This window comes from Punica granatum, chromosome 3 (assembly GCF_007655135.1).
Source record: "Punica granatum isolate Tunisia-2019 chromosome 3, ASM765513v2, whole genome shotgun sequence".
NCBI classification, from domain to species: Eukaryota; Viridiplantae; Streptophyta; class Magnoliopsida; order Myrtales; family Lythraceae; genus Punica; species Punica granatum.
The window spans coordinates 11,236,990-11,249,508 of record NC_045129.1 but is presented as its reverse complement, the minus strand read 5'-3'; the positions used below and the strand labels follow the sequence as shown (position 1 = coordinate 11,249,508).

At 41.2% G+C, this 12,519-nt stretch overlaps 1 protein-coding gene across 1 annotated transcript in view; it reads left to right on the top strand.

The window, feature by feature from the left end:
• Positions 1-12,519, top strand: part of LOC116200376 (G-type lectin S-receptor-like serine/threonine-protein kinase LECRK3) — a 27,249-nt gene extending 14,730 nt beyond the window's left edge. The window contains exon 3 of the mRNA XM_031531225.1: positions 9,891-12,519. Coding sequence (XP_031387085.1) covers positions 9,891-12,148 — 2,258 coding nt within the window. The 3' untranslated portion in view covers positions 12,149-12,519. The remainder of the gene's footprint in view (positions 1-9,890) is intronic.

The window sequence follows — 12,519 nt, the reverse complement described above, 5'->3', positions numbered from 1 at the left end:
TACTAGCTATTGAAATTAAGAGAAAAAAGCAGGTGAACAAGAGCATTACAACTTCGTGATTACATAAACACTTATACATGATTTACTCAACGCTGATATACACATCTTACAAGCATCATCACAGCAAGCATATGAACAATAAATATTTTTTGTGCACTATGCACGTGATGATCAATGAGAAACTATTTTTTGATAAGGACGAGAATGATTACTTGTATCTGCTACTAAATGATCCTAAAGAAAAAAAAAGTACATATATATATATATGATATATATGTATAGAGAAAATCTTATTGGCACAGATCTCATATTCTACCTTAGTAAAAGATGAAATTTCTTTTGCTTGATACAGGGGACATTTTTCCCTTCTCCTGACGCTTAAGCACTACCGTCCCCAACAAACACAGAAAAACTTTTGTGTTGCTTAATATTGACATATTTGTCGGGATGGTGGATATTATGTAAAGCTATCATGTAAATTAATTAGCGTAGATAGTTGCTCATTTTGTATTCTTATCTTAGGGAAGTAGATATTTTATCTTTGGGAAGTCTTTTGCTGCTTTACAGTAAATGTACATGGACGATTGAAGTGAATAGATGAGATGAAGATTCCTCCAATTTCACCTCTGCAAAGTTTATACTTAAATCTCTTCCTCTCTTCAGTTTGCTCAGTAAAGAGCTTTCAGGTGCTGGATCCATGCCTCTGCTTCCATTTGACAAGAGAAAAATTCATTTGATGGGAAAAGTAAGGGAGTGAGAGAGATGATGGAATGAGAATTGGTTAGACATTTTCTCTTTTCCCTATGCAGGTGAGTAAAAATTGGAGGACCTTTTAAGATGGTCGAAAATTTGGAAGAGAAAGAGAAACATTATTAAGTGCTGAAAAAGCCTACTGATGAGGAACTTTTCTCATGTGTTGCGGCCTAATTGCAAGTAAATCGGGGCATACTTAGCAAGTAAACATGATATTGTGCTTCCACCGGAATGTATTTCAGTTAAACCGATTTGCTTCACTGGTTTGGTTCAGTATTACACTTGGCACAATAATAATTGTGAATGAAAATAACATTTTTTTTATAATAAAGGGATCAGATCGTGATTTTTCATTAGTGTTTTTTGAAATTTTGTGTATAGTGTGAAAAAAATTATTCAGATTAGATTGAAAAGAATCTAAAAGGGTCCAAAGTAATTATGTTTAGTGTGAAAAAATATAAAATATACACTAAATAAGGAGCATTTTCTCTCGTCCTCCCTAATGAAACACTAATTAATTTTGTAATTCTCCAGAAATTATGATCATTACTTCATGATTTGGATAAGTAGACAGCCCGGGGGATTCTAAGGCACAATCAATCAAAATAATTACACCATACAATCGAGAAAATTATCAAAATGTTAAGCAAAAAATAGATACTTTACCAAAAAGTTAAGAAAAACTCTTTAAAAATGATGTAAATGACTTTAAAATTTGTATAACTTGCCTTAAAATTTGCATAATTTACTTTGAAATAAGTGTAATTTATTTTATTTGTTAGTAATTTACTAAACACCTAAGTAATTACTTCAATTATATGTGCAATCACTTTTGATTACACCAAAGACGTTACTAAACGAAATAAAAAAGGCACGACAAGTTCCTCGTCAACTTATCCCGTTCCAGGAAACCTCCTTTTGCGTTATTTATTTATTTATTTATTCAATTTCTTGACGGGGACATCTCTCCCATCCACCATATAATGAATATATATTGAGAGGGAAGAGAAAAGAAGAACGTACATTTCTGGTCATTCCCATGGCGGCTCTCTCCTTTCTTCTTGTTCTTCTTCTTCCTCTTCACACTGCATTATTGTTGTTCCCTTTAGCAGCCTCCCAGAGGAACTCAACCATACAGCCGGATACTGTTGGGAATTGGTGTATGCCCTATATGCAATCTATCATCAGTTCTGTAATATGACATGTATTTCATTATATTACGAGGCATATCTGTTATTGTGTAGATTGCGCTAAATATGATTTTACACAATAATGTCCTTGGAATAGTAGGTTCAATAGGCATCAAGTGTGACTTGATTGTGAGATCCTATAATTACTGAACATTATTCCTAAATGTCCATAGTCAAAGTATTATCGTTAATTAGGACAACGATAATACGGTTAGATTAGTGTAAGTGTTGATTGATGATCAAATCTCATAGGTCATGGATATGGAGATATCAAATCACACCACATGTATACATTAAGAGTAATGTGTATAGGACTGATCCGCCATGAGATTGCTACATGGGTTGTTACGTGACTGTCATAAGCATATCTCAAAGTGACTATAGTGTAATGGTCCTTTGACTTGAGGTCACCATAGATTCCTACATGTAATGTCATATACTTTGATACTGTCAAACGCCACTGTAACAGGATGGTTATAAAGACAGTTATTGGGTATACCACAGAGCATGGAGAGGAATGTGAGTGATCAAGATAGGATTTGTCCCTCCTACGAAACGGGAGCGATATCTCACGGCCACTTGGTGGTTAAGTCTAAAAGTGTATGCATACCCAAATGAGTCGATATAATGATATCGAGCTCATTTGTTCTGATAGACTTACCCGGTAAACCAAGAAAAAGAGATATTGAGCCATACAAGGATGTCATCGACCATGCCTTGGGCTCAATAGAGATATAGAGGACAAAGGGATTATATTACACGGTAACGGAGGTCACAAGGTTCGTCGAGAAATTGACTTTCCGATTACTTGAGTAACAGTGATGCATTGCTAGATGCCACTCACTGTTTGTAATATTGAAATAGAGATTTTGATATTACTGTCAACGTAATTGGGAACCTACAGGGTCACACACTACGACTAAATTGACGAGATATTTTGAAACAATAAAATCATCTAATAGAGATTAGATGATTTATGGTGCGACTAATTAATTGGATATTTAATGAGATTAAATTTGTCGATTAATTAGACTCGATTTATTATATTAAATGGACCAAATTGATGCACGATTAATATGGTGACACATGGCTTTTATGTGGATTAACATGTGTAAGGACACATGTCATAAGGGAACCTTAATTCCCTAAATCCCACATCGGTTGGGATTTCATCTTCACCCCCCCCCATATTGCTTATAAAAAGGGGCAGTAAGCATGATTATATATATATGCTTATATATAAAAGCGCACACATATTATATATATATGCTAATATATATATGTACGTGCATATATGTGTGCATATAAAATATATATAATTTGGGTTGAATTGTTCAACTCAAATTAGGTCCATTAGTCTGAAAATTTCGGGTGTCGCATCGGTGTTTCTTTCGAGTGTTGGTCGCTAGCACTGCCGATCTCGAAGACTCGTCGACAAAGTCGGTGTGGATTCCAGTAGAGGCGTCACGCGTGGGACGCTCGGTCGACAACTTTAAATATTCCAGGTACGTTTTTATTTACTCTTATTCTTCTAGTAGGTCTTGGAATTAGTTTCACGGGTAGGAAATTTTGAATTTCTGTTCCTTTTTCGCTTCCGTTGCGCCCCGTGGAACTAGCAATTGGTATCAGAGCCTAGCTAGTTAGAATCTGAGTAGATAATAGCATAAAATATGATTTTATGCTTGGTACTGGTATGATTATGTTTGATATTTGCGATGCATGACTGTTAGACATGGACTATGTCCTAGTTGTGTTAGTATAATAGTTATACGTGTGGACTATTATGTAATAGTTACATAATAGTGTATAGTGAGATCGATTAAATGTTAATCAAATCCCTCAAAATATTAAGTCCATATCCTTCCACCGTGTAACGCTCGTCAAGACCAAGATCGATGAGTGTGTAGACCTTGCCTTCGCAGGATGCCCTTATCTATCCTAGTAAGACGTTGTGTTTACCAGTGGGTCGGACTTAACTGAGCAAGCCTAATAGGATTAGGAGTTCAGAGGCATGTAGTTGGGCATCGATCTATAAGATAGATTTGAATAAGGAGTTATTCACTCAACTAATCAAGAGTTGCATGTGATGCAATTGGGAAAGTGAGTTCCCTACCTAAATAGCCAGTTTTGGGTGAATCAGCCCTCGCTGACTCAGAGCTTGGTGAGATATGGATCTTGAGCTACTATGTGAATGATATTCTCTGAATCAATGTTGAGGGTCATTGATTTGATATAAATAGTGGGAGCAATATTTATAAAGTCCTCATTAAATATTGTTGTGTCATAATACTTATTTTGTATATTTCTATGGTAGTTACCATGGCAGGGAGCACTTCTAGTACTTTCTGTTTGCGATCCGTCCTTGATAAGGACAAACTGTCAGGGAATAATTTCCTTGGTTGGTATCGAAACTTGAGAATTGTTCTCACCCAAGAAAAGAAGCTATATGTCTTAGAGCAACCTCTTCTTGCGCCACCGCCTGACGATGCCCCCCAAGCTGAGAAAGATGCTTATAGTAAGCATCATGATGATGCCGTAAACGTCGGATGTCTCATGTTAGTCACCATGGACTCGGAGCTTCAGAAGCAACACGAGAACATGAAGGCGTACGATATGATCGTGCATCTCAGGCAGCTCTATCAAGAGCAGGCCCGACATGAGAGATTCGAGATCTCTAAAGCACCTTTTCAGGCAAGGTTGACTGAGGGTAGCCCGGTGGGTCTTCATGTACTCAAGATGATTGGGTACGTTGAGACTCTGGGAAGACTGGGATTTCCTCTTGGTCAAGAGTTGGCCACAGATTTAGTCCTACAGTCGCTGCCCAGCAGTTATAGTCAGTTCATTATGAGCTATAATATGAATGACTACAATAAACCATTGCCTGAACTGCTTAGCATGTTGAGAACAGCTGAGCATGATATCAGCAAGGGGACGTCCGTTCTAATGGTCCAAGGGACCAAAAGAAAGGGCAAGAGCAAGAGTAAAGGCAAGAAGGCTAAAGGTGCATCCAATTTTGACTTGGGTGCGTTGAAGCCTAAAGCCAAGGTGGCGAAGAATGATTACTGCTTCCATTGTGGCAACACTGGACATTGGAAGCAGAATTGTAAGATATACCTGGAAGAGTTGAAGAAGAAGAAGGGAAGTGAGACTTCCACTTCAGGTATCCATGTTATAGAGATTAATGTATCTACTACTTCTACATCTTGGGTATTAGATACCGGATGTGGTACTCATATTTGTGGAAATATGCAGGACCTAAAGGACAGTAGATCGTTGACAAAGGGCGAGGTGGACCTACGAGTTGGAAATGGAGCAAGAGTTGCTACATTAACTGTAGGGACTTATCACCTAGTTTTACCTACTGGGCTTGTATTAGATCTTAACGACTGTTATTATGTACCTGCTATTAGTAGAAACATAATATCTGTTTCTTGTTTGGACAAGAAGGGATTTTGTTTCACTATAAAGAACAAGTGTTGTTCTATGTACATGAATGATGTATATTATGGCAGTGCACATTTAAGTAATGGTCTGTATGTTCTTGATCTAGATACGCCTATTTATAATGTGGAAACCAAACGGCTCAAATCTAATGATTCGAACCCGACTTACCTCTGGCATTGTCGTTTAGGCCATATTAGCGAGAATCGCATCTCTAGACTCCATAAGGATGGATTACTGGACTCGTTTGATTTAGAATCGATCGAGACATGCGAACCTTGCTTAATGGGGAAAATGACTAAGGCCCCTTTTACCGGAAAAGGTGAGCGAGCTAGTGATCTTTTGGCTCTCATACATACCGATGTATGTGGACCAGTGAACAAGCTTGCTAGAGGTGGGTATCTCTACTTCATTACATTTACTGATGATTTCAGTAGATTTGGATATGTGTTTTTGATGAAACACAAATCTGAATCCTTTGAAAAGTTCAAAGAATTTAAGAATGAAGTGGAGAATCAGTTGGGTAAGAGCATTAAAGTTCTTCGATCAGATCGAGGAGGTGAATATTTGAGCTATGAGTTCGCTGACTATCTTAAACAGTGTGGGATTTTATCTCAACTGACTCCACCTGGAACACCACAATGGAATGGTGTAGCTGAGAGGAGGAATCGAACTTTATTAGATATGGTTCGATCTTTGATGAGTCATGCAAACTTACCTGACTCCTTCTGGGGATATGCTCTACAGACAGCTACTCTCATATTAAACAATGCTCCGTCGAAATCAGTTGAAAGGACACCATATGAGATGTGGTATGGGAAACGTCCCAAGATGTCTTTTCTAAAGATATGGGGTTGCGAAGCTTATGTGAAGAGATTGTCTTCGGATAAGCTTGGCCCTAAATCGGACAAATGTTACTTCGTGGGGTATCCTAAGGAAACTCGAGGATACTATTTCTATAATCCCATCGAGGACAAAGTGTTTGTCGCTCGAACTGCGGTATTCCTTGAGAAAGAGTTTCTCTCCAAAGGAACTAGTGGGAGGAAATTAGAACTTGGGGAAGTTCTACCACAAAATGACATTGACCAATCGACGGGCGATGTTGCAGAACAAGTACCACAAGTTGTTGTGGCACAATCTTCTACACAGGTGACACAGGAGCCTCGTAGGTCTAGTAGGATACGCCATGAGCCCGAGAGATATGGATTTCTCGTGACTCAAGACAATGACGTATTGCTCATAGATAATGATGAGCCTACAACCTATGCGGAAGCCGTAATAGGCCCAGACTCTGATAAATGGCTGGAGGCCATGAGATCTGAGATGGAGTCCATGTACACTAACCAAGTATGGACTTTGGTTGATCCACCTGAAGGGGCAAAACCCATTGGGTGTAAGTGGGTCTTCAAGAAGAAGACTGACATGGACGGTAATGTGATTACCTTTAAGGGCCGACTTGTGGCAAAAGGTTTCAGACAAGTTCATGGTGTTGACTATGATGAAACTTTTTCCCCGGTAGCTATGCTTAAATCCATCAGGATCTTGCTTGCAATTGCAGCTTATTATGATTATGAGATCTGGCAAATGGATGTCAAAACTGCTTTCCTGAACGGGAAGCTCCTCGAGGATGTGTTTATGACACAACCTGAGGGTTTTGTCGATCCACATTGTGCCGGAAAGGTTTGTAAGCTACAACGGTCTATTTATGGACTGAAGCAAGCTTCTAGGAGCTGGAATCTTCGTTTTGATGATGCAATCAAAGAGTTTGGTTTCATCAAGAATGAAGATGAACCCTGTGTTTACAAGAAGGTTAGTGGGAGCGTAGTAATCTTCCTGGTGTTGTATGTAGACGACATACTTCTGATTGGGAATGACATTCCTTCCCTACAGTCTGTGAAGACTTGGTTGGGAAGGTGTTTCTCTATGAAGGACTTAGGCGAAGCTACCTACGTGCTAGGTATTAGGATCTATAGAGATAGATCCAAGAGACTGCTTGGCCTAAGTCAGAGTGCATACATAGATAAAGTGCTTCGGCGCTTTAGCATGCAGGATTCTAAGAAAGGGTCGCTGCCTATGTTACATGGCATAAGCCTTTCGAAGGCTCAGAGTCCTTCTACTCGAGAGGAGAGGGACAGAATGAATAGGATTCCATATGCGTCAGCTATTGGATCTATCATGTATGCTATGTTATGCACTCGATCAGATGTCTCGTATGCTTTGAGTATGACGAGTCGATACCAATCAGATCCAGGTGAAAGACACTGGATTGCAGTAAAGAACATCCTTAAGTACTTACGAAGGACTAAGGAGATGTTTTTGGTATATGGAAGCGAAGAAGAGCTCGTTGTAAGAGGTTACACCGATGCTAGCTTCCAGACCGATAAGGACGACAGTAGATCGCAGTCAGGGTATGTGTTCTGCCTGAATGGAGGTGCTGTGAGTTGGAAGAGTTCCAAACAGGAGACAGTAGCCGACTCTACCACAGAGGCCGAGTATATTGCTGCCTCTAACGCTGCAAAAGAGGCCGTTTGGATCAAGAAGTTCATAACAGAACTTGCTGTGGTTCCTAGCATCGCAAACCCAGTGGATCTCTATTGTGACAACAATGGAGCCATTGCGCAAGCTAAGGAACCCATGTCTCACCAACGATCCAAACATATACTCAGGCGCTTCCATCTCATTCGCGAGATTATTGACAGAGGAGATGTGAAGATATGCAGAATACCAACAGATGAGAATCTGCAGATCCACTTACGAAGCCTCTTGTGCAGCGCAAGCACGAGGCTCACACTAGATCTATTGGCATTAGACAGATGCCAGATTGGCTCTAGTGCAAGTGGGAGATTGTTGGGAATTGGTGTATGCCCTGGATGCAATCTATCATCAGTTCTGTAATATGACATGTATTTCATTATATTACGAGGCATATCTGTTATTGTGTAGATTGCGCTAAATATGATTTTACACAATAATGTCCTTGGAATAGTAGGTTCAATAGGCATCAAGTGTGACTTGATTGTGAGATCCTATAATTACTGAACATTATTCCTAAATGTCCATAGTCAAAGTATTATCGTTAATTAGGACAACGATAATACGGTTAGATTAGTGTAAGTGTTGATTGATGATCAAATCTCATAGGTCATGGATATGGAGATATCAAATCACACCACATGTATACATTAAGAGTAATGTGTATAGGACTGATCCGCCATGAGATTGCTACATGGGTTGTTACGTGACTGTCATTAGCATATCTCAAAGTGACTATAGTGTAATGGTCCTTTGACTTGAGGTCACCATAGATTCCTACATGTAATGTCATATACTTTGATACTGTCAAACGCCACTGTAACAGGATGGTTATAAAGACAGTTATTGGGTATACCACAGAGCATGGAGAGGAATGTGAGTGATCAAGATAGGATTTGTCCCTCCTACGAAACGGGAGCGATATCTCACGGCCACTTGGTGGTTAAGTCTAAAAGTGTATGCATACCCAAATGAGTCGATATAATGATATCGAGCTCATTTGTTCTGATAGACTTACCCGGTAAACCAAGAAAAAGAGATATTGAGCCATACAAGGATGTCATCGACCATGCCTTGGGCTCAATAGAGATATAGAGGACAAAGGGATTATATTACACGGTAACGGAGGTCACAAGGTTCGTCGAGAAATTGACTTTCCGATTACTTGAGTAACAGTGATGCATTGCTAGATGCCACTCACTGTTTGTAATATTGAAATAGAGATTTTGATATTACTGTCAACGTAATTGGGAACCTACAGGGTCACACACTACGACTAAATTGACGAGATATTTTGAAACAATAAAATCATCTAATAGAGATTAGATGATTTATGGTGCGACTAATTAATTGGATATTTAATGAGATTAAATTTGTCGATTAATTAGACTCGATTTATTAGATTAAATGGACCAAATTGATGCACGATTAATATGGTGACACATGGCTTTTATGTGGATTAACATGTGTAAGGACACATGTCATAAGGGAACCTTAATTCCCTAAATCCCACATCGGTTGGGATTTCATCTTCACCCCCCCATATTGCTTATAAAAAGGGGCAGTAAGCATGATTATATATATATGCTTATATATAAAAGCGCACACATATTATATATATATGCTAATATATATATGTACGTGCATATATGTGTGCATATAAAATATATATAATTTGGGTTGAATTGTTCAACTCAAATTAGGTCCATTAGTCTGAAAATTTCGGGTGTCGCATCGGTGTTTCTTTCGAGTGTTGGTCGCTAGCACCGCCGATCTCGAAGACTCGTCGACAAAGTCGGTGTGGATTCCAGTAGAGGCGTCACGCGTGGGACGCTCGGTCGACAACTTTAAATATTCCAGGTACGTTTTTATTTACTCTTATTCTTCTAGTAGGTCTTGGAATTAGTTTCACGGGTAGGAAATTTTGAATTTTTGTTCCTTTTTCGCTTCCGTTGCGCCCCGTGGAACTAGCAGATACTTCTCTGTCCCCGGCCACCCTAAACAACTCCTACTGGCTCTCTCCCTCTGGGATATACGCCTTCGGTTTCTATCCAAGACCCGGCGGCTATTCCATCGGCATCTTCATGGCCGGCATCCCACAGAAGACCCTCGTCTGGATGGCCCGTCGGGATGACCCTCCTGTCCCGAGCTATTCCACCCTTCATTTCACCGCTGATGGGGGGCTCATCCTGCAATCAACCTTGGATACGGTCATTGCCAACCCAAACGAGACCGCAGTCTCTGCCTCCATGCTCGACTCGGGAAACTTTGTCCTCTACAACTCTCAGCAAAACATAACATGGCAAAGCTTCGATTACCCAACCGACACCCTTTTAGAAGGGCAGCGCCTCCCGCCGGGACAACAGCTGCATTCAGCAGCTTCAGATGTCGACCCGTCAACTGGGATCTTCCGAATAAGGATGCAACTTGATGGAAATCTTGTCATGTACCCGAATGCTGTTGTCGCCGTTGGTAATGCTTACTGGGCAACTAGCACTGTTGGAGCAGGGGACACCGTCACGCTCAATCTTGCGGGCGATGGCCTTCTCTACCTCATGAATGGCACGGGTACATATCTGAAAAACCTTACTGAACGAGGATTGGCAACGCCTAATATAGTATATCGTGCACGAATCGATCCCGATGGGATTTTCCGATTGTACTCTTATAACACGACAGAGAAAGGAAACTGGTCGACTGTGTGGTTGACGACAGCTGACAAGTGCGCCCCCACGGGCTTATGTGGCTTCAATGCCTTCTGCATCAACTTTGACCAAGTTGCTAGATGCCAATGCCTCCCAGGGTTCGACTTTGTGCAAAGTGGGAATGATAAATCAGGCTGCCAGAGGAGTTTTACGCCAGAGAGCTGCACGGCGATCAATGCACCTGCCAGTTACAACATTTCGGTGGTCTACAACACTGTATGGGCAGACGATAATTCCTACTCGGTTGTGGCTGTGCCATCCGAGAGTGATTGTCGAACGGAGTGTCTGCAGGACTGCAACTGCGAAGCTGCATTTTACGAAGCCGGGTCCTGCAGTAAACAGAGGCTCCCTTTAAGATATGGTAGAAGGAACCTTGGATCATCAAATGCAGTCTTTGTCAAGGTAGGACAAACGACATCCGGTAATAGGACTAGGAGCGACCCACAGAGGCCTGAAGGACGAAGAAAAGAACGCATTCGCATGGACATTTTAGTAGTCAGTCTCATTTTTATTGCAGTTACAGTAGTAATTATCACAGCCTGCGGGATCCTTCTTTACAGGAACCGTGTTGGGTTGTACAAAACCATTCCGAAGGTCGGGACTGGCAGGATGATCGAGGATGTTGCACCTAGGTCATTTACGTACGATGAGCTCAAACAAGTGACCGGAGATTTTAGAGAAGTGATCGGGAAAGGAGCCTTTGGAATAGTTTATAGAGGAACCATGTCAACTGGACAAGCTATTGCCGTTAAGAGACTTGAACGAGTGTCCACTGACGGGGAAAGAGAGTTCCGCACAGAGATGAAAATCATTGGGAGGACCCATCATCGGAACCTCGTCCGCTTTCTCGGTTATAGCCTCGACACATCCAACAGGCTTCTGGTATACGAGTACATGAGCAACGGGTCGCTTGCTGATCTTCTCTTTGCTCCTAAGAAGCTTCTCTGTTGGGAAGAGAAGATGGGAATAGTGCGAAACATAGCCCGGGGTCTGCTCTACCTCCACGAGGAGTGTGAGACGCAGATTATCCACTGTGACATAAAGCCTGGAAACATACTCATCGATGAAAACCGACGAGCGAAGATATCGGACTTCGGGCTGTCGAAGCTGCTGAAGCCAGATCAGACCAACACCTTCACAGGGATCCGAGGGACGAGGGGCTACGTCGCGCCAGAATGGCACAAGAACCTGCCCATCACGACAAAGGCCGATGTCTACAGCTTCGGGATTGTACTGCTGGAGATCATATGCAGCCGGAGGAACATGGACCAGAGCCTTCCTGAAGAAGAGATGATCCTTGAGAACTGGGTCTACGACTGCTTCCAGGCGGGCGAGCTGCATAGGTTAGTTGATGAAGAAGAGGGTGTAGACGGGGGACAGCTCGATGGGATGGTTAAGGTTGCTATTTGGTGCACCCTTGAAGAGCCTTCGCTTCGCCCGTCGATGAGGAAGGTTCTGTTGATGCTCGAAGGCACCGTAGACATACCCTCTCCTCCTTGTCCCACTTCATTCAGCAGTTGCATATGAAGCTGAGATGATCTTGAGGTAGTGAGCAGCTCATCCCAGATAAGAAATTTTCCAGAATTTTTCTACTGTTTTGATTTAGATCGGCATCAGCTCTACTTTGATTTTTATGATTATGGAAATAACAATTTGCTTGGTCAATAATCAATATAGAGGAGTTGTATCCCTTAATGGGCGGTCATATCTTCCAAGCCGTTAATGTCAAAACTGTTTGTTGCTTCCTGTGTGAGATTGGATAAACCGCCCTGATTGACCCCAATATGTAAATAGGGTACAATCATGCCTCGACTGGGAGGACAACCGATTTACCCGATTTGTAATTTTCTCTTTGCCGATGCTTGAGGGCATCGTGAACATTGAACTCGTGGTTTATA